The following is a 20,966-nucleotide window of genomic DNA, read 5'->3' on the forward strand; positions in this document are numbered from 1 at the left end:
CTGCCACGAAATTTGAAAAGTGGTATGAGGGCTGGAACGGGGTCCACTCAGCCTCGGGAGGTCAACTGAGTAGAGGTGGGTTCGATTCCAACCTCAGCCATCCTTGAAGTGGTTTTCCGTGGTTTCCCACTTCTCCTCCAGGCGAATGCCGGGATGGTACCTAACATGAGGCCACGGTCGCTTCCTTCCCTCTTCCTTGCCTATCCCTTCCAATCTTCCCATCCCTCCACAAGGCCCCTGTTCAGCATAGCAGGTGAGGCCGCCTGGACGAGGTACTGGTCATTCTCCCCAGTTTTATTCCCGACCAAGAGTCTGAAGCTCCAGGACACTGCCCTTGAGGCGGTAGAGGTGGGATCCCTCGCTGTGTCCGAGGGAAAAGCCGACCCTGGAGGGTAAACAGATGATGATGATGATACCTTTTTCTGCTGTCCATCTTACCCTGCATGACAGAGTTAATTGTCCTCCTCCAATCGCCTCACACAACCCTGTCATGGAAACCTTTTTATCTATCGAGTTCATACTGAACATGGTCTTTATCTCCTCATTCCAAGTATCCTCCTGCCATTGTTCCTACCTGTTTGTATTATACCGGTAATCATTCTCACTTCTTTCGCGTCCGTTACTTGCGCAACTTATGAAAAAGGTATCCTGAGATAGTCAGCTTTCACTCTCATACACCGAAGTCTGCGTGAAAACAGACGAATTTAAACAGATAGGTAACACTAGCATCTGAGAAGGTCTTTCTTGGTGTGATCTTGAAGAAGGTACAACAGCTGTGACGGCATTTATATAATTATACCCAGAACGTGGCCAAGGTTAACAGCCATTAGTTATTATGTAAGAGCTCATCCTGTTTCTATAAAATACATGCGTTTCTTTCAAGTAATAACTGTTATTGGAACTTCGTTTCATCATGAAAGAAGAATGCATTCTGTCGACAACCTTGAGATTCATAATAACCTCTCCCTGAATCAACAGAATGAATTAATTCATTTTACACACGCTTCCGGTGCGTTAAGGAACTCCTGAATGCCTGGAGGAAAATATTCAGAGACCCTGACGACTATCGCAATCTAAAACAATCCATTGGCCTTTAACATCCAGTGGCTCAGTGATTTATCTTACTTTTAAAATAATCTAAAGGTTTTTCATATGCCTTTGCTGGCAGGACCTAGTGTTTACAGTGCACAATGTCTTCTGGTATAGGCTAGAGCAATTTTGTTACTTTCATAGATCTGTCTCAGTCTTATTCTTGGCTTTGACAATATGAAAGTGACTGAGGTATGAGCGATGCTAGTAATGCCAATCCTTATGCAGCCAGTCCCTGCTATGAATGGTGTGAAAATGTTGCTCATAGGGTCGGTTGGTGCATGCATTCCAGTGGGCTTGGCAGACTGATATGTAATAGCAACTCTGGCTCGGTGAGGAAAGCAACGGAATACTACCACACTCCTCATTTTCCCTAGTACGCCTCTTCAGTGATGCCTAGGCCATCTATGACAGCTGATGGCAGAGCTGTTGAGGATCCCACCACGGACTGAACATACATAAAAAGGTTTTCATGTCTTAATCTACATATTAAAAGATTTTACTAAAAACGGCTTTGGCAAATCTACTTCATGTCTATTTTATTCTCTCCGAAATTTTCTTTATACATCGAGTTGAGCCTCTATGGACTGCGTGGTAACAACCAACTTCATTTCAGTGTCTAGGTCTTGTTCTTGTTCCGGCTTTAACTTCCTGCCAGTATCTTCTGAGCCCCGCGACGAGTGCCCATTTATGCTCTTCAAACAAAGGTCCTCTCCGTCTTCTGGAAGTTGATGCCATTTTGAAACCTTGATAGTTGTTCACCAACCTTCTGAACGCGTTCCTGTCAGGAATTTCTTGGTCTGAAATACCAACCTGCCTCAAATCTTTTACGCATTCCTGGAACCATCTCGGTCTTGTTGCCTTAGATATAATAAAATTCCATATTCTTTTTGTTAGTCGGTCATCAGTCATCCTCAAGAGATGACCGTAAAATAGTAGCCATCTCTTCTGTGAGAGGTTCTGTCTTGCTGCACAAATCCGCATTTGGTCTCATTCGCCACTGTCCACCAACCCATCTATTACCTAGGACTTTTCTTAATATCCTGCGCTCTCTTTTTTCCAGCAGGTCAGCTTGACCTTTACTACTTAAAGTCAAAGTTTCAGACGCGCTTTTATTAATATTCTTGTACTGTATACTTTTTGGCAACACTGTATATGTGATTTTCATCCTTAGTAATGCTACTTCATGCAGCCATGTTTGATTACTACCTGGCAAGCCAGAGAGTATACACTTCGTATGATCATGGAGGAATATTTTTCTATGCTATATACTCTTTGTTTCTCTTACCTTCCCCAGCTTCTTAATATACTCAACAGATGGAAGAACTTAGCCGGCCCCGTGGTGTAGGGGTAGCGTGCCTGCCTCTTACCCGGAGGCCCCGGGTTCGATTCCCGGCCAGGTCAGGGATTTTTACCTGGACCTGAGGGCTGGTTCGAGGTCCACTCAGCCTACGTGATTAGAATTGAGGAGCTATCTGACGGTGAGATAGCGGCCCCGGTCTAGAAAGCCAAGAATAACGGCCGAGAGGATTCGTCGTGCTGACCACACGACACCTCGTAATCTGCAGGCCTTCGGACTGAGCAGCGGTCGCTTGGTAGGCCAAGGCCCTTCATGGGCTGTAGTGCCATGGGGTTTGGTTTGGTTTGGTTTGATGGAAGAACTTTCCTAATAACGTACATGCTGCTAATAGAAAACCTCGACATGCGTACAGACGGGAAGGTCTCAAGTCGACTGGCCTTCTGTTTGACCATTAATAAAGCGCAGGGACAAACACTTGAAAAAGTGGATGTCTACTTACCCGAATCAATATTCAGTCACGGCCAACTGTATGTTGCACCGTCTCGGGCAAGCTCGTTTGAAAATGTTAAGATTCAGATACGCCCGAATGGTGGAAGCACAAAGAAGACGACTTATAACGAATGCTATGGAGCAGTAATAACAATAATAATCGTATGGCCTCAGCTACCGTGTGCAGACATTTCGATTTGACGCCATCTGGCTGTCTGCTCGTCAATTTCGACGTTCCGTTTTACCCTAGGCCCACTAGATGGCAGACAGAGTAAACCGGATCTCTCTTGGGCGTCTATGGCTGAGATTTAATGAATTTTGTCGGGTAAACACCAAATGTGTCACCAGAGATCTTTTACATGCCGACATCGTACGACATGGAGTATCGAATTGACTTTTTTCCGCCCTTCAAAAATTCGACTACCTCTGCCGGGTTTGAACCCGTTATCTTGGGATCCGGAGGCCGACACTCTACCGGTCCTCTAGTGTATTACTAAAGTACATGAGCTGTACTGCTTTTGTTGTAAGTTGTAGCAAAGAATGTTTTGAGGTCTTGTGCCTGTTCCTTATTCTATCCCACTGAACTCTCAATCACCCCTTTTATACTCCACCCTGAGCACAGAGAGCTAGGGATGGATTGCGAAGAGTCGAGACTACCCCCTCTGGAACCGACACTCTCGACTCCACTGTGACTACGTGGATGCTCTAATAACGGTTCTCGGAACTGCTTGGATGTATAATTGCACGTCCTTCCACCGACAACTTATCAAAACAACCCAGAGCTCATGGAGCAAGAGTTAAGGAGGAGCCTTGGCCTACCAAGCCACCGCTGCTCAGCCCGAAGGCTGCAGATTACGAGGTGTTGTGTGGTCAGCACGACGAATCCTTTCGACCGTCATTCTTGGCGTTCTGGACCTCGAACCAGCCCTCATGCAGGGACGTAACGAATGCCAAACGGATCCGCCTGCCAAAATAAAAATTCGAGCCCCCTCAAATCAAATTTGAGAACATATGAATAACTAATATAAATTTAATTACAGCCGGTACAAGTGATGCAATGTATTGTCAAGTTGTATAAACAAAGGGATTATTCGTTATTGTAAGATTATCAATAATAATGTTTAATAGGTTTTATTTGACTGCCTCCGTGGTTTACGGCTGAGCTGTTGAAATGCCAACCATCCACCACTTAGATGTTTGTACTGAAGTAATTACCTTCATTTTTCAGTAAATACAGAACATAATCGATACCGACGTCTGGTTATATTAATTTATATTCGATTACAGCACAAAAAGTCCGCCTCTGCGGTGTAGTGGTTAGGGCGATTAGCTGTCACTCTCGGAGGCCCGGGTTCGATTCACGGCTCTGCCACGAAATTTAAAAAGTGGTACGAGGACTGGAACAGGGTCCACTCGGCATCGGGAGGTCAACTGAGTAGAGGTGGTTTCGATTCCCACCTCAGCCATCCTCGAAGTGGTTTTCCGTGGTTTCCCACTTCTTCCTCTTCAGGCAAATGGCGGGATGTTACGTAACTTAAGGCCACGGCCGCTTCTTTCCCTCTGCCTTGACTATCCCTTCCAATCTTTCCATCCCTCCACAACGTCCCTGTTCAGCATAGCAGGTGAGGCCGCCTGAGCGAGATACTGGTCCTCCTTCCTAGTTGTATACCCCGACTCAAAGTCTCACTCTCGAGGACACTGCCCTTGAGGCGGTAGAGGTGGGACCCCTCGCTGAGTCCGAGGGAAAAACGAACCCTGGATGGTAAACAGATTAAGAAAGAAAGAAAGAAAGAAAGAAAGAACGAAAGAAAGAAAGAAGACAAAACAAAAAATAAACGAATAAGTTTAAATCAAAACCTGTTCAAATAAAATTAGAAAAATATCACACCGCACAACTGATTAGTCTGATATTAACTTCGGGCAGAGAGCTCGTTCGAAACCGAGTTGACTGACTCTTAATACACCAACTTCTTATTGGCATTGTTGTCCGACTCGTTGGCTGAATGGTCGGCATACTGGCCTTCGGTTCAGAGGGTCCCGGGTTCGATTCCCGGCCGGGTCTGGGATTTTAACCTTAATTGGTTAATTCCAATGGCTCGGGGATTGAGTGTGTGTGTGGCGTCTTCAGCATTAGAAGTCATCCTAGGTAGGGCCTTCACCTTCACAGACATGCAGGTCGCCTAATAGGCCGTCTACGAGAAAAAGACTCGCACCATGCCTCTCTGGAGGCCATACGCCATTATTATTATTAATCATCAATCAGGTAGAAGAAAAGGCCAGGATTAGGAAAGGAGTTAGACAAGGTTGTCCCCTATCACCGCATTGATTTAATATGTTCATTGAGGAAGCTATTCAGATCATGAAGGAGAAGACAAAGGGAATAAAATTCAATGGTGAAAGGATACATTGTATCAGATTTGCAGATGACATCGTATTAATTGCAGACTCAGAAAAAGAAATGAACAGAATGCTGAAAGTCCTCTCAGGCACTCTCAAACTATGAAAATTAAAAGTAAACAAACGGAAAACGAAAGTAATGGTAGTACGGAAAAATATGGAGGAAATTAAAACCAATATAAAAATTGATGACGTCAGATTTGATCAGCTGAAACAATTCTTGGTAGTATGATAACAGAGGATAATAGATGCTTCCTGGAAGTAAAGAGAAGAACAGCATTGGAAAAACAGGCATTTATTACTAAGAAAAACATTTTAACCAGATGTCAGAAAATCCTTTGCAAAATCATGTGTATGGAGTACATTTCAGTATGGTGGCCATGATCGTTAAGGCGCTGAAGTCTAAAAACGGTCTAACACCGAGGTTAGCCGGTTCGAGTCCCGTTGGTCGAAAAAAATTTCACCATCAGAATGTTGGCCGGCAGGGTAGGGGAGGTGGTGGTATACAATTTCTAATCACTAGATTGCGTTCCAAAATCCTGGATTAAACTTCAAACCTCTCCGCAGTGCTCACATGGAGTGAGGGCATATGACGCTGTTGATGGTGATTCGTCCGTCGGATGGGGACGTTAAGCCTTGAGCAGACCCCTTGGTGCTATTCGACAGGAGTAGGCTATGTGCCGGCACCGGGTTTCACCCTCTCCCTACTATCATATATCACGTCATTCATTTCATCTCTCATTAACTCCTCTGATGAGGTTGACGTCAGTAAGGGCATCCGGTCATAAAAAACCGCCACGACAAATTCATCTCACCTCATACCCGACCCCGTAGGGAAACGGGAGAAGGGTTGGACAAACAAACATTTCAGTATGGAAGTGAGAGTTGGACTCTGGGTAAATTAGAAAGGAATCGACTTGAAGCTGCTGAAATGTGGATATGGCGGAAAATGACCAGAACGAGCTGGACGGAAAGAAAAATCAACCTGGAACTCTTAAGGGAAGTTAAAGAAGAAAGAAGATTTTTAAAGTAAACGGAAAACAGGCAATTAAAATTTATTGGACATATCATCAGACACAACACTTTCATCACTAACATTCTTGAAGGGAAAGTGCTGGGAAAGAAAGGGTGAGGAAGACCTAGGATGAAGTATTTGGACGACATCAAGAAGAGGTTAGGTTGTGACAATTACATTGAACTGAAACGAACAGCCGATGAAAGAAGAGAGTGGTTGTATCGATACGGCATTAGCCTTTAGCATATTGATTGATTGATTGATTGATTGATTGATTGATTGATTGATTGATTGATTATTGGCATTGTTGTCGAATAAATGTGTGACAAAAGTTAAATGTTCAACAAAAATCTGTGCAAAATACCACCTCAGGTGCGCTATATATCAAGTATAATTTTCTAACTAAAATGCGATATTTCGCTATCAATTTTCATTGCTGCAATTATTTGTTAATAACTTGGCGCAGATCTTTTTCGAGGACCGTATCGTGCTGTTGCGAGAGATGCCAAGGGCAGGCATTGTTTATAACTGTGCTGTGTAATACTCAACACAATAAACTGCTGCCGAGTGTCAATTCCTCTACTTAAAATAAATAAAAAAACCTGTTTTGACTGTGTCTACAAAGTCGCCCTGATCATTTCCGTGCCGAGGGACATGAAGGGTGTATCCGTGATAATGTTACAAGCTTTCAGGAGGACGGCAAACGGATCAATTTGAGGTAAGGAACGGTAGTCCAGAAACGTTCGAGTCAGAAGTTATTAATAATGCATGTTGTTTAACGTCCGTTCGTTCTTAACAGACGCCGAGGTGCTGAAATTTCGTCCCGCAGTAGTTCTTTAACGTGTCGGAAGCCAACGACACGGGGTTGTAACCTTTACACCCCTTGAAAGTCACCGACTTCAGTCGGGTTTGAACCCGTTAACTTCCCTGCAAAAGGGATAGGAAGAGGAGGTCCTGTTTCGTGGCCCGCTCGTTCACCTGATCTCACCCCAACTTGAATTCTTCTTGTGGGGCCATGTGAAAAGCCTTGTGTATGAGACATCTGAAATGAGATTGAAGAGGATCTCTTGGCAAGAATTATCGCAGCCTTTGACGCTGTCCAAACGACACGGGGATATTCGAACGGGTACGACAGAACTTTGTGCGACAATGCCAAGCCTGCATTGACGCAGCGGGACGCCATTTCGAACATTTGTTGTCAATGGAGCAGCCTGTGAAACTTGTGCAGGTAAACGGACTTAAATGAGTAGAATTCTGCTTAACTTTTGACTCGATCGTTTCCGGAATATGGTTCCTTATCTCAAAACCATTTGCCGTCCCCCAATACACCCTGTATATATACACCATTTGCGAGGAGTTTTCGGGTCCCCTTAAAGGCCCCGGCCCGCCTACAATGTACGCTCCTGCCTTCAGGTCCATGTAAAAACCCTGACCTCACCGGGAATCGAACCGGGGCCTCCGGGTAGTCAAACTACCCCTACACCGCGGGAGCCAGCCATGTTAACTTATGGTGCGAAAAATACAGTAACAAGGGGAACACTATTATCCAGCAAACATTAAATACTTTTCCGGGTTATTATCCAGAAGAGTTATTGTTAATGTAGCATTCTGGCGAGTCCGTTCTTTCTAAGTGCCCCATGAATTGTATTCTTCGCATGTGCATTGTGTCTGTAATTTTGGATATTCTTTTATATATTTCCGCATTTGGTCTTTGATTCTCGGTCCTAGGATTTCTCTCATTATTTTACGTTCTTTCATTTCTAATTGTCCTTTTAGTGTTTCGTGTTAGATATTATTATTATTATTATTATTATTAATATTATTATTATTATTTTCTTAATCTGTTTACCCTCCAGGGTTGGTTTTTCCCTCGGACTCAACGAGGGATCCCATCTCTACCGCCTCAGGGGCACTGTCCTCGAGCGTGACACATTGGGTCGGGGATACAACTGGGGTGGAGGACCAGTACTTCGCTGAGGCGGCCTCATCTGTTATGCTGAACAGGGGCCTTGTGAGGAGGATGGGGAGATTGGAAGGGATAGACAAGGAAGAGGGAAGGAAGCCGTCGTGGCCTTAAGTTAGGTACCATCCCGACATTTGCTTGTAGGAGAAGTGGGAAACCATGGAAAACCACTTCGAAGATGGCTGAGGTGGGAATCGAACCCCTCTACTCAGCTGAACTCCCAAGGCTGAGTGGACTCCGTTCCTGCCCTCATACCACTTTTCAAATTTCGTGGAAGAGCCAAGAATCGAACCCGGTCCTCCGGAAGCGGCAGCTAATCACACTAACCACTACACCACACAGGCGGACATTATTATTATTATTATTATTATTATTATTATTATTATTATTATTATTATTATTATTAGCGTCCAGCGAGTATGGAATAGCAAGAACAAGCCTACGAAGGATGCAGAGAAAGCTAAAATTGAGATCATGAAAAATGGACGATAACTCGCTCAGAAAGAAACAGAATAGAAGCTTTTGAAATGTGGTGTTACAGATGAATGCTGAAGGTGAGATGGGTAGATGGAATCACGATCCAAGGAGAGGATATCAAAACACTGAGATTTTCCGATGCTATTGTTATTTTATCTGAGACTGCAGAAGATCTCGAGAAGCTGCTGAATGGTATGGACGGGGTCTTGGGTAAGGAGTACAAGATGAAAACCATTGGCCAAAACAAAAGTAATGGAGTGCAGTCGTACGAAGTCAGGTGATGCAGGAAATATTAGATTATGGAATGAAGTCTTAAAGAAAGTAAATTAATATTGTTACTTGGGTAGTAAAATAACTAAAGATGCCAGAAGTAAGGAGGACATACAATGCAGGCTAGCACAAGCAAGGAAGAGCTTTCTTAATTTGCTCACTTCGAACATTGATATAGAAATTAGAAAAAATGTTGTGAAGACTTTGGTCTGGAGCGTGACATTGTCTGGAAATGAAACATGGATGATAACTAGTTCAGAAAGAAAGAGAACATAAACTTTTTAAATGTGGTGTTACAGAAGAATGCTGAAGGTGAAATGGATATATCAAATCACGAATGAAGGGGTATTGAATCGAATTGGTGAGAGGAGATGATCGTTGTGGCTAAATTTGACGAGAAGAAGAGATAGAATGACAGGACAGATCCTAAGACACCCAGGACTTGTTAAACTGATTTTTTACGGATGTGTAGGGGGTATGAACAGTAGGGGAAGACCAAGGTATGAATATGACAAACAGATTATAGCGGATGTAGGAAGCAGCAGTTATGTAGAAATGAAAAGGTCAGCACAGGATAGGGTGGCATGGAAAGCTGCATTAAACCAGTCTATCGAATAATGACTCAAACACCAATAACAATAAATGTGTATTTTCATTTGTTTAGTATTATTGCACCAAACGCATTTTTGACCACTCACTTATGGCCCATTCTGTAGATGACGAACACTGGTTGCCATGGTTACAATGGTGTAGGGAAATTGCTGATCCAACTCAAAAAAAAAAAAAAAAAACATATTCATGTTAAAATGTGGCTGTAACAACTGTGGCTGAATGCTATTGGTACAACAATTCCAACCTAGTGCCATATTCATGGGGGTCAAGGGTTACCGCCAATACTCGTAACAACTCATTTCACTCCATGTTAAAAAATAGTCATAACATCGTCATTAACTTGAATAATTTCATGTTTAATCGTACATTAACTTCCATTTCACTGGCTGGTAAGTGTGTCAGCGGGACAGCGCATACTGAACGCTAATACGGGGATGCCCCGAGGTTACATTCAACATCTAACAAAGATATGCCGCACTGAACTCACGTGAGTGAAGAGTGCATTCTACCGGAGCATCTCGGCCACTGGTCTAAATGTAATTGATACGATTCTCTTCAGTACCGGAGGGGACTTGATTATAAACCCCAAACCGCATGGCACAACAGCCCCGAAAGACCTTGGCCTACCAAGCGACCGCTGCTCAGCCCGCAGGCTTGAGGGTGTTTAGGGGTTGTAGTAAGGATGTAAAGGAGAGTGCATATAAGTCTCTAGTAAGACCCCAACTAGAGTACGGTTCCAGTGTATGGGACCCTCACCAGGTTTACCTGATTCAAGAACTGGAAAAAATCCAATGAAAAGCAGCTCGATTTGTTCCGGGTGATTTCCGACAAAAGAGTAGCGTTACAAAAATGTTGCAATGTTTGGGTTGGGAAGAACTGGGAGAAAGAAGAAGAGCTGCTCGACTAAGTGGTATGTTCGGAGCTGTCAGCGGAGAGATGGCGTGGAATGACATTAGTAGACGAATAAGTTTGAATGGCGTTTATAAAAGTAGGAAAGATCACAATATGAAGATAAAGTTGAATTCAAGAGGACAAGCTGGGGCAAATATTCATTTATATGAAGGGGAGTTAGGGATTGGAATAACTTGCCAAGGGAGATGTTCAATAAATTTCCAATTTCTTTGAAATCATTTAGGAAAAGGCTAGGAAAGCAACAGATAGGGAATCTGCCACCTGGGCGACTGCCCTAAATGCAGATCAGTATTGATTGATTGATTGATTACAGATTACGAGGTGTCGTGTGGTCAGCACGACGGATCCTCTCGGCCGTTATTCTTGGCTTTCTAGACCGGGGCTGCTATCTCACCGTCAGATAGTTCCTCAACTGTAATCACGCAGGCTGAGTGGACCTCGTACCAGCCCTCAGATGCAGGTAAAAATCCCTGACCTGGCCGGGAATCAAACCCGGGGCGTCCGGGTAAGAGGCAGGCACGTTACCCCCTACACCGTGGGGCTGGCACTTGCTTATAAACTTAACAATATTTTTATGATCTAATAATAATAATAGTAATAATACCCACTCAGGGGCAAAGAGAGATAATCCACCTGATACCCGCCCCAATTGGGGAGTCAGAAGATCGGCCTCCTAATCAGTTCATGAGAATAATATTTATTTTATATGATGTTTGGATTAAGCAGGGCTTGAGTCATAACTCAAGATTATTATTGCCACCATCGGGCAGGTTGTCCGTTTATTTGAGAAAGAAAATCCAATACATGGTTCTTCAAGTTATGGAGAACAAGTGGTGTCTTACAATCGCCAATGAATTTTTCAATGATGAGTCCGCTATGGTCTGGATAATAGTGTTCGGGATTTTGTTTATTCTTAAGAAGATCAGCGTTTCCTTAGGAATTGTCCCTCTGGCGTCAACCATACGACCAATGGCTTCTCATTTTGTAATTTCGTACTTCTTTCCGAGATCCTCAAGGCATGGTTCATATATGGCCTTTTTCTCCTCACACACTAATCGAGGCTGCTGTTCATTTTCTACCAGGGTTTCTAAGAAAGGCCAAGTTTGAAGATGGGAAAGACGTAGACTGAGGAAAGAAAAGAGGAACACCGGCAACGAATGAAGGAGCACTGGGCAATGATCAAAGTCCAGAAAAGACAGTTGAAATAAGTGCACATCAAGAAAATATCGTTTTCGAATTAAAGTGTGGTATTTTTTGTATCAATTGTCATTGTTATCATTATTTTTGAATCATATGGTGCCCGTCTTCCGTGACGAACGTGCCACGGTGCTGCGAGAGACGGCGCGCTGTGCTGTGTTAAAATCGACTGCTGCAATTCCTCAACGTACAAATTGTAAAAACGAATTACTGCATTTTTTGAAAAATAAAGTGTCCGTTAGGAAAGGTTTAATTGGAGTTTCACGTGGCTATGGTGTGTCCGCGTCCGGAATAAAGGGTGTCCGTATAAGAGGGGTATATTACTCATACACAATATGGTATTTAATTACAGACCTAGAAAATCGTCCGCCAATGAGAGGTGTCCGCCGGTGAGAGGTGTCCGTTAAGGCAGGTTTTACTGTGTTTCGACTGATTTTACAAATCCGCCCTGACCATTTCCGTGCAGAGTGACATTAGGCTAGAGGAGTCTGCGCGGCCCCGTAAAGGTCCAGGCCCGCCTTCATTGCAGGCCCTAAAGTCACTCCCCTGAAACTTACAGTCTACACAGAAAAATGAATGAATTTTTTATAGTTTTAACATCAATTCGGTATCACAAAATACAATACGCTTCAAGCTTGTTATCCTTTGTTATAAATGCTCTAGTGCATTTTTGTTTTAAATGAATGACAATTCATAACTTAAATTAATTATATTTTAAGTTTTCTCAATATAGGCAACCTCCAAATAGAGAATATGAAACAAGGTTTATTCAAAATTTTAAAATAGCAAGAGTTCACAAGATTATTTTAATGTTATACGTCCAACAACATGGCCGCTGCATGGAAGAGGTGTTACACCTTCCGGCTTCCGTAGCAGTGACGTGGTGGTGATTATTGTTTTAAGAGGAAGTTGAACTGGGCACCGGCATTATGGGTAGAGAACTGAAATGTACGTTACCTGTCGGTGAGTCTACGGAGCAGGTTGTTGGAGAAGTCGAGCGTCCTGAGAGGCAGCGCTGCAGACGCGAAGGCTTGAGTGGGCAGTGCCTGGTGACCGGCATGGCGCTGGCGGAACGCGACAATGGGCGCTCGGTACGGCAGCGTGGGGAAGTCCCCGGAGAAGACCACGTGATCACAGTTCATGGCCAGGCCAGGCCCTGCGTCGCCTGGCTGAGGAAGGAGCACATCGCAGTTACAAGGGAGCCGTAGCTCTCTGTGGATCTCCGAGCAGGGTCGTGCGGCCTGACTCGCCGCTAAGAGCAGCACCAGCGTACCCTGGAACACAAACATAAACCTCAGTTAGTTATTGTCATATTCTGGGGTGTAAGTTAACCACTATATCCAAGGATGCAACCTTACAGTTCAATATGTCAACTAGTTAGTTGATACACAAGCGCCAGTGACGAGCACAGGAACAGTATGATCTTGTTCTCCATAATCCTTATTCACTGTTAGCGTCTATAAAATCTGACTGCACACATTGGAGGCTTTTTTAGAGTAAAATACTACAGTTCTAGCCCTTCGGGCAAGCAAAACAATGCTGAAACTATCCTAGGGATATGAGCTACGAATTAGGTAAATAAAGTATGAGAATATATTCCTTATTTGTCCGACTCGTTGGTTGAATGGTCAGCATACTGGCCTTCAGTTCAGAGGGTTCCGGGTTTGATTACCAGCCGGGTCAGGGATTTTTATCGCTTCTGATTAATTCTTCTGCCTCGGGGACTGTGGTTAGGCCTATGTGTCCGTCCCAACACTCTCCCCATCATATACACACAACATACCACACTACCAGCTACCAACGAAACATGCAATAGTGCTTACATCCCTCCATATAGGGTTGGCGTCAGGAAGGGCATCCGGCCGTAAAATAGGGCCAAATTCACATGTACGACGGAATTCGCATCCGCGACCTCACAGGTGTAGAAAAAAGAAGAATAGATTCCTAATTTATCTAAATACTGTATTACAATCCTTTTCATAACCATCGTTATCCGGTCGAACAAATTAGCAGTTTGCCTTTTTCTACCACTATGAGCGCTAATGCGAGTCAATGCATTGTTTCACTTAAGCACCACTACGAGCGCTAATGTGAGTCAATGCATTGTTTCACTTAAGCACCACTATGAGTGCTAATGTGAGTCAATGCATTGTTTCACTTAAGCACCACTATGAGCGCTAATGCGAGTCAATGGATTGTTTCACTTAAGCACCACTATGAGCGCTAATGCGAGTCAATGCAGTGTTTCACTTAAGCACCACTATGAGCGCTAATGTGAGTCAATGCATTGTTTCACTTAAGCACCACTATGAGCGCTAATGCGAGTCAATGCATTGTTTCACTTAAGCACCACTATGAGCGCTAATGCGAGTCAATGCATTGTTTCACTTAAGCACCACTATGAGCGCTAATGCGAGTCAATGCATTGTTTCACTTAAGCACCACTATGAGCGCTAATGCGAGTCAATGCATTGTTTCACTTAAGCACCACTATGAGCGCTAATGCGAGTCAATGCATTGTTTCACTTAAGCACCACTATGAGCGCTAATGCGAGTCAATGCATTGTTTCACTTAAGCACCACTACGAGCGCTAATGCGAGTCAATGCATTGTTTCACTTAAGCACCACTATGAGCGCTAATGCGAGTCAATGCATTGTTTCACTTAAGCACCACTACGAGCGCTAATGTGAGTCAATGCAGAGTTTCACTTAAGCACCACTATGAGCGCTAATGCGAGTCAATGCATTGTTTCACTTAAGCACCACTATGAGCGCTAATGCGAGTCAATGCATTGTTTCACTTAAGCACCACTATGAGCGCTAATGTGAGTCAATGCAGAGTTTCACTTAAGCCCTTATAACTACATACGGTGTGAACATTTTTCAAAACTCAAGAAACTCCTGAGGATATTGAAACAAGAAACACATTACAGAAAGAGTTTTGAAAATAAGCTTGGCTAGAATTTGAATCAAAAAGAGAACGAGTAAAGAAACAAGTGATTTTAGGCTGTTTTCCGGAACTGCAGTTAGGCCGGAAGGGGTTTTCGAAATTTGTTTTCTAAGCTTGATAGAGCTCTTCAAGACACAATTTAAAACCTTTCCGGGCCCTTTAGCCCTTCAACTTTCGGCACAATTGAGAAAATTGCTTAATTTTACGGTTTTTTTTTTAGTATGGGGATCCCTACTTTAATGGAATAATAACAATAAGTTAATTTATTGAATTCATCACCTAATCAATACAAAAAGTCTTCTCTTAGTTGATTTACTTTGGCATGTTAACTAAAATGGTACATGTTTCGCCTTGAATTTAGGCATCATCAGCCATTATCTTTGTCTGCTAAGAAATGTTTCCAACACTAAAACACAGTGAAGCAGCTCGCAGCCCGCTCTTCACACAACAAACACATGGCTCCTCAGCGCACTCTAATCAGAAGCCATTTCTCACTCCACAATCAATCAATCAATCAATCAATCAATCAATCAATCAATCAATCAATCAATCAATCAATCAATCAATCAATCAATCAATCAATCGATCAATCAATCAATCAATCAATCAATCAATCAATCAATCAATCAATCAATCAATCATCACTGATCTGCATTTAGGGCAGTCGCTCTGGTGGCAGATTCCCTATCATTTGTTTGCCTAGTTTATACTTACATTATTTCAAAGAACTTGGAAATTTATCGAACATCTCCCTTGATAAACTATTCCAGTCCCTAATTCCTTTTCCTATAAGTGCATATTTGCCCTAGTTTGTCCCTTCCAATTCCAATTTTGTCTGTATATTATGTATTTTCTACTTTTGAAAGCTTCACTGTACTGATGTCATTCCACGCTATCTCTCCACTGATAGCTCGGAGCATACCACTTAGTCGAGTAGCTCGTCTCCTTACTCCCAAGTCTTCCCAGCTCAAAGTTCGCAACTATTTCGTAATACTACTCTTTTGTCGGAAATCGCCCAGAGCAAATCGCACCGTTTTCCTTTGGATGTTTTAAAGTTCTCGTATCCTCCTTAGGTATCATATCATAAGATAAGATAAGATAAGATAAGATAAGATAAGATAAGATAAGATAAGATAAGATAAGATGAGATGAGATGAGATGATACCCGTCTCCCCTAATCTCGGAAACCACAGATCCGAGAGGGTTATAATTGTAATCTTTTATTTTTGATACATGCAGTAAAGAAAAGTTAATATCCTATAGCCTAATTAGTCTGCCTGCTGTCATTTCTTGATGGATACAGTACTTTTGCATCCATCTCTTCTTGGCACAGGCCAGAGTAAAGTGTAGCTTCCACCGAAGTCCCAGTCAACATCCATGGCTGTGACAATATGGAAGCTGCTGGGGTGTGAGTAGTGCTGAGTAATGACATTCAGAGCACGACTGGTGCGTCTGAGTGTTACGAAAGGTGCTGCTCATAGGGTCAGTCGTGCTGCAATAGTACTTTCTGACCCAGTGAGGAAAGCAATGGCAAACTACCTCACTCCTCATCTTGCCTAGTAAGCCTCATTTTGGTGCTGTCATTGGTTTTTGGGGTTTCCTTATAACCGCATAACCTTTAGTGGTGCTATTTGAGGATCCAACCAGCCTCTGGGCTGATGACCTAACAGACAGACAGCCTAATTAGAAAACACAAAGAAAGCACAAATAAAGAAGAGTCTGGAAAATATTATTAACCAACGTAAATTATTTAGAGATTGAACACAAAAGGAATGGCTTGAAAAGAACGTTAGAAACATGATGGTGAGACGTTGAGCTTAAAAATAAAAAAATAATAAACACGATTTCTCGGACATGCTATTTATATAGAGGTCTATTGACAACCCGGAAACGCCACAGCCCAAAGTGAGGTGGTGGTGGTTGTGGTGATTTTTTTCTATTTGCTTTACGTCTAACCGACAGAGATAGGTCTTATGGCGACGATGGGACGGAAAATGCCTAGGAATGGGAAGGAAGCAGCCGTGGCCTTCATTAAGGTACAGCCCCAGCATTTGCCTGGTGTGAAAATGGAGAAACCACGACAAACCATGTTCAGAGCTGCCGACAGTGGGGTTCGAACGCACTACATCCGGAATGCAGGCTGTTAACTACTTGAATACCATTAACAGTGAGTGTTAATTCAGTCAGATATTCATCTGAGGGTCATCCTCTTTGTTATTATCATTGTTTAAAGGGACCTAACATCTAGGTCATCGACCCCCTCCCCTTCCACTTTCTGTGTGCCCTCGTAGACGAAATCAGACGTAGAAAAGCCGAACCAAGTTCGAAATCCTTGCAGGACTTTACTGTTCGAATGCCCCTAGGAATTATGTGATAGCTAGGGACCAGCGTTTTTCGCGTTTGCGATAACATAAACTTGTTTTAAAAATGAGACAATGACGCGAATATGTCAACTATGTACATTGTATATGCATAATAATGTGAATTCACAGTGTTTGCTCTTATAAAGGTTTTTCCACCGCCAGAATAGACTATCGTGTCCATCACATCATACAAGGTCAACTTGTTCTCCCACTCCATCAACTCGTCTCATGCGCATGCGTCATTCTGCTTAAGAAGCTGGTCGTATTGTTTTCTATCTGTGTTATGTTACGGCTAATACTGTATTTTGCCTTTAAAATCCTAAAATGAAAAAGAAAACCTACAACCTGTTTTCCAATCAATGACCAGGTCAGGGATGGGATGAATGAAGCACCCAACTTGCGGCGATGATAGGAATTGTGCCGGCTGCCGAGGCCTATCGCACTCCTCTGGGGCATTGATTAATGACTGACAGATGAAATGAAATGATAGTGGAGAGTGTTGCTGGGATGAAAGCTGACAGGGAAAACCGGAGTACCCAGAGAAAAACCTCTCCCGCCTCCGCTTTGTCCAGCACAAATCTCACATGGAGTGACCGGGATTTGAACCACGGTATTCAGTGGTGAGAGGTCGGCGCGCTGCCGCCTGAGCCACGGACGCTTTAATTTAAAATCCCAAAATATGATTTACAAAATGATCAAAAAACGTGAAATTCTAAAAAGAATAACGCGAAATTCTTCAAAAATACCCCCGTTTTCCACCAAAAAATAAATAAAACGAAAAACGCAGGTCCCTAGAGATAGGTCATGTATTGTTATCCCACCTCAGTCAGCTGACATATTAGAATGGCTATAAGTGAAACAGCCAATCAATGGAATGTTAAAGAACTCATTCTCGCACCCCAATTTATCTTAAAAGTGATAGCAGTTAAAGTCACAATATTTTATTGATTCACAGCCGTTATAATGCCTAGTAGCTTGTATCTATAAAGTGAGGACGGAAAAATCGTAAGATACACATTTTCTGGAATATTTTGACATAAATAAGTCTAATGGCTGGAGGTCAACGTAACGCGAAAAAATATGTGACGGAAGTGTAACCATAGCAACCGTGCAGGCAGTGATGTAAGGTATGGATGGACGGTCAGACAATGTTACCTAGCAACCGTACATGCCATGTCTTATGTCTAGTCGCCATCTGAAATTAGCAGTCGTTTATTGATGGCCATGATCGGGAGACATATTTATGATAATTTGATTTTGGAAAAGGAAAATGTAGTTTCTTTTTTAAAAATCGAAAGATCTTCCGAAATTTCGGCAACACTGGTTTGGATCGGTATAGCATCGCTGACGACATCTGTGCGGGAGTACGAAGTAACAGCCACCCTGCATCCCGCATTAAAGAGAAAACGGTGCTAGGGCCAACGAACTGAAAGCCACGGAAAATTCTTCAACTCATTTAGCTGAAATGCTAATGGAACTCCAGATTAATTTATGTGATGGAGAGAATATAGCGTGAACATAATACAATGGGGTAAATAATGAGGGTGAAAGTGATGTATCAACAAACCGTGAAGACGATAACACGTCATCTGCCCAGTTCACTGGAACAAGTAGCATGCTAGGACACTCGTCTACATCATGCTAAAAGTAAGCCTGAAAACACTCCGAGAGGACCGGCTTCACAGCTTTCGACTCCAATGTGAGCACGGAGGAACTTAAGGGCATTTGGTCGTGAAACTGCATGTGTTAATGCCCATATCGTAGTTTCGTATCTAAGAAACTACTGTATTTGTTCCAAGAATATGAAACATTGCTAACTTTTTAACATCAATTACATTAAGGAAAAGTACGTGTATAATATCAACTATCTAAGGGTGAAAACATGCCAAGTGGGTCGCTATGCATGTCCGAATCAATCAATCAATCAATCAATCAATCAATCAATCAATCAATCAATCAATCAATCAATCAATCAATCAATCAATCAATCAATCAATCAATCAATCAATCAATCAATCAATCACTACTGGTGTGCATTTAGGGCAGTCGCCCGGTGCAGATTCTCGATCTGTTGTTTTTCTAGCCTTTTCTTAAATAATTGCAAATAATTTGGAAACGTATTGACCATCCCCCTTGGTAAATTATTCAATTTCCTAACGCCCCTTCCTATAAACAAATATTTGCCCCAATTTGTCCTGTTGAATTCCAACTTTACCTTCATACTGTGAGCTTTCCTACTTTTAAAAACACCACTCAGGCTTATTCGTTTACTAATGTCATTTCACGCCATCTCTCCACTGACAGCTCGGAACATACCACTTAGTCGAGCAACTCGTCTCCTTTCTCCCAAGTTTTCCCAGCCCAAACTTTGCAATATTTTTGTAACGCTACTCTTTTGTCGGAAATCACCCAGAACAAATCGAGCTGCTTTTCTCTGGATTTTTTCCAGTTTTTGAATCCAGTAATCCTGTTGTGGGATCAAATACACTGGAACCAAACTCTAGGTGGCGTCCTACCACAGATTTCGCTATCGATGTCCACATCACTGCTGAAATAAAACCACTGGACTGATTAGAACAGTGCATGCCCAAGACGTCCGGCCAAGTATCAGGATGACTCGCCGCGATGTCAGCGATGGTGCAATCTAGGTCACCTCTCCTTCGCCCGCGTTTCATGTTATTGCGTTGTCTTGGTGTTGAAGATGACAAGAATCAAAGAGCAAATAATTAATTTTACGGTTTTCGGAGACGCCGAGGTGCCGGAATTTAGTCACGCAGTTCTTTTACGTGCTAGTAAATCTACCGACACGAGGCTGACGTATTTGAGCACCTCCAAATACCACCGGACTGAGCCAGGATCCAACCTGCCAAGGTGAGTGCAGAAGGCCAGAGCCTCAACCGTCTGAGCCACTCAGCCCGGCGAGTAATTAATGCGATACGCAACAAACACGCTATATTGGACAAAAGAGACAGCACAATCACAACATAGGTTTCCTACTTTTTTTAAATATGGAAAAAATAGCTTACGAGCTAGTGCGCAACTTCATTACTATGAATGGACACGTGGCAACGTTCAAATAAGGATATTTTCAGATGATGTTATGCTGTATAGAGTAGTAAATGAGTTGCAGGATTGTGACAGACTGTAGGGGGACCTACAACAATGTAGTGAGATGGTCAGCAGACAATGGTATGAATGTAAATTGGATGAAAAGTCAAAGTGTTAATGGGGTAATAGTAACTCATGGACCCCCTGTGGGTGGGGGTCTCAGACAAAGAATACACCCACAGTGTTCCCTGCTTGTCGTAAGAGGCGACTAAAAGGGGCGACCAAGGGATGATCGAATTAGAACTATGAAACTACTTGTAATTAGTACCACCAAACAGGTTTGTGATTAGTACCTACTATATGAGGAACACCAGGGGATAGCGTAAGTCTCTGTGATTAGTACCCTTTTGTGATGAACACCATAGGTTTGCGTTGCCTGTAAATGGCGCTGCAATTTGCGAATCACCATCGGTCTGTATTACACGTGCGAATTTCATTTAGTACCATAATGTGTGGAATACCGCGAGTCTACGCTACTTTTGATTAGTACCGCAACATGACAAATACCAAGGTTCTACTTTCCTAGCGATAAGTACCATTACGAGGGGCCGATGACTTGGAGTCTGGACCCCTTTCGACTACAATCCTCATCGATTCAGTATTGTGCTATAGAAGCAGTCCCTTGGTATTGTTTTACGCCAGCTTCTGTGAATGTGAGGCACTGTGGGTCGGTTTCACTGATTGTTTTATATTTATATCCATCCAGTGATTCTTCGTCCTCATGTTTTGTATTCTGGTCAGTAGAGGACTTTGGAGTTTTAATTTGTCATTTCATTTCGTCTCAGTTCGTTCTATTAGGGGCTGATGACCCAGATGTTAGGCC

General features: G+C 42.9%; 1 protein-coding gene across 1 annotated transcript in view; it reads right to left on the reverse strand.

Moving 5' to 3' along the window:
* The window catches only part of LOC136860408 (chaoptin), a 239,596-nt gene that overhangs the window by 64,803 nt on the left and 153,827 nt on the right, over positions 1 to 20,966 (reverse strand). The window contains exon 2 of the mRNA XM_068229947.1: positions 12,679 to 12,995. Coding sequence (XP_068086048.1) covers positions 12,679 to 12,995 — 317 coding nt within the window. The remainder of the gene's footprint in view (positions 1 to 12,678; positions 12,996 to 20,966) is intronic.

This window comes from Anabrus simplex, chromosome 1, assembly GCF_040414725.1.
Source record: "Anabrus simplex isolate iqAnaSimp1 chromosome 1, ASM4041472v1, whole genome shotgun sequence".
Classification (NCBI taxonomy): Eukaryota; Metazoa; Arthropoda; class Insecta; order Orthoptera; family Tettigoniidae; genus Anabrus; species Anabrus simplex.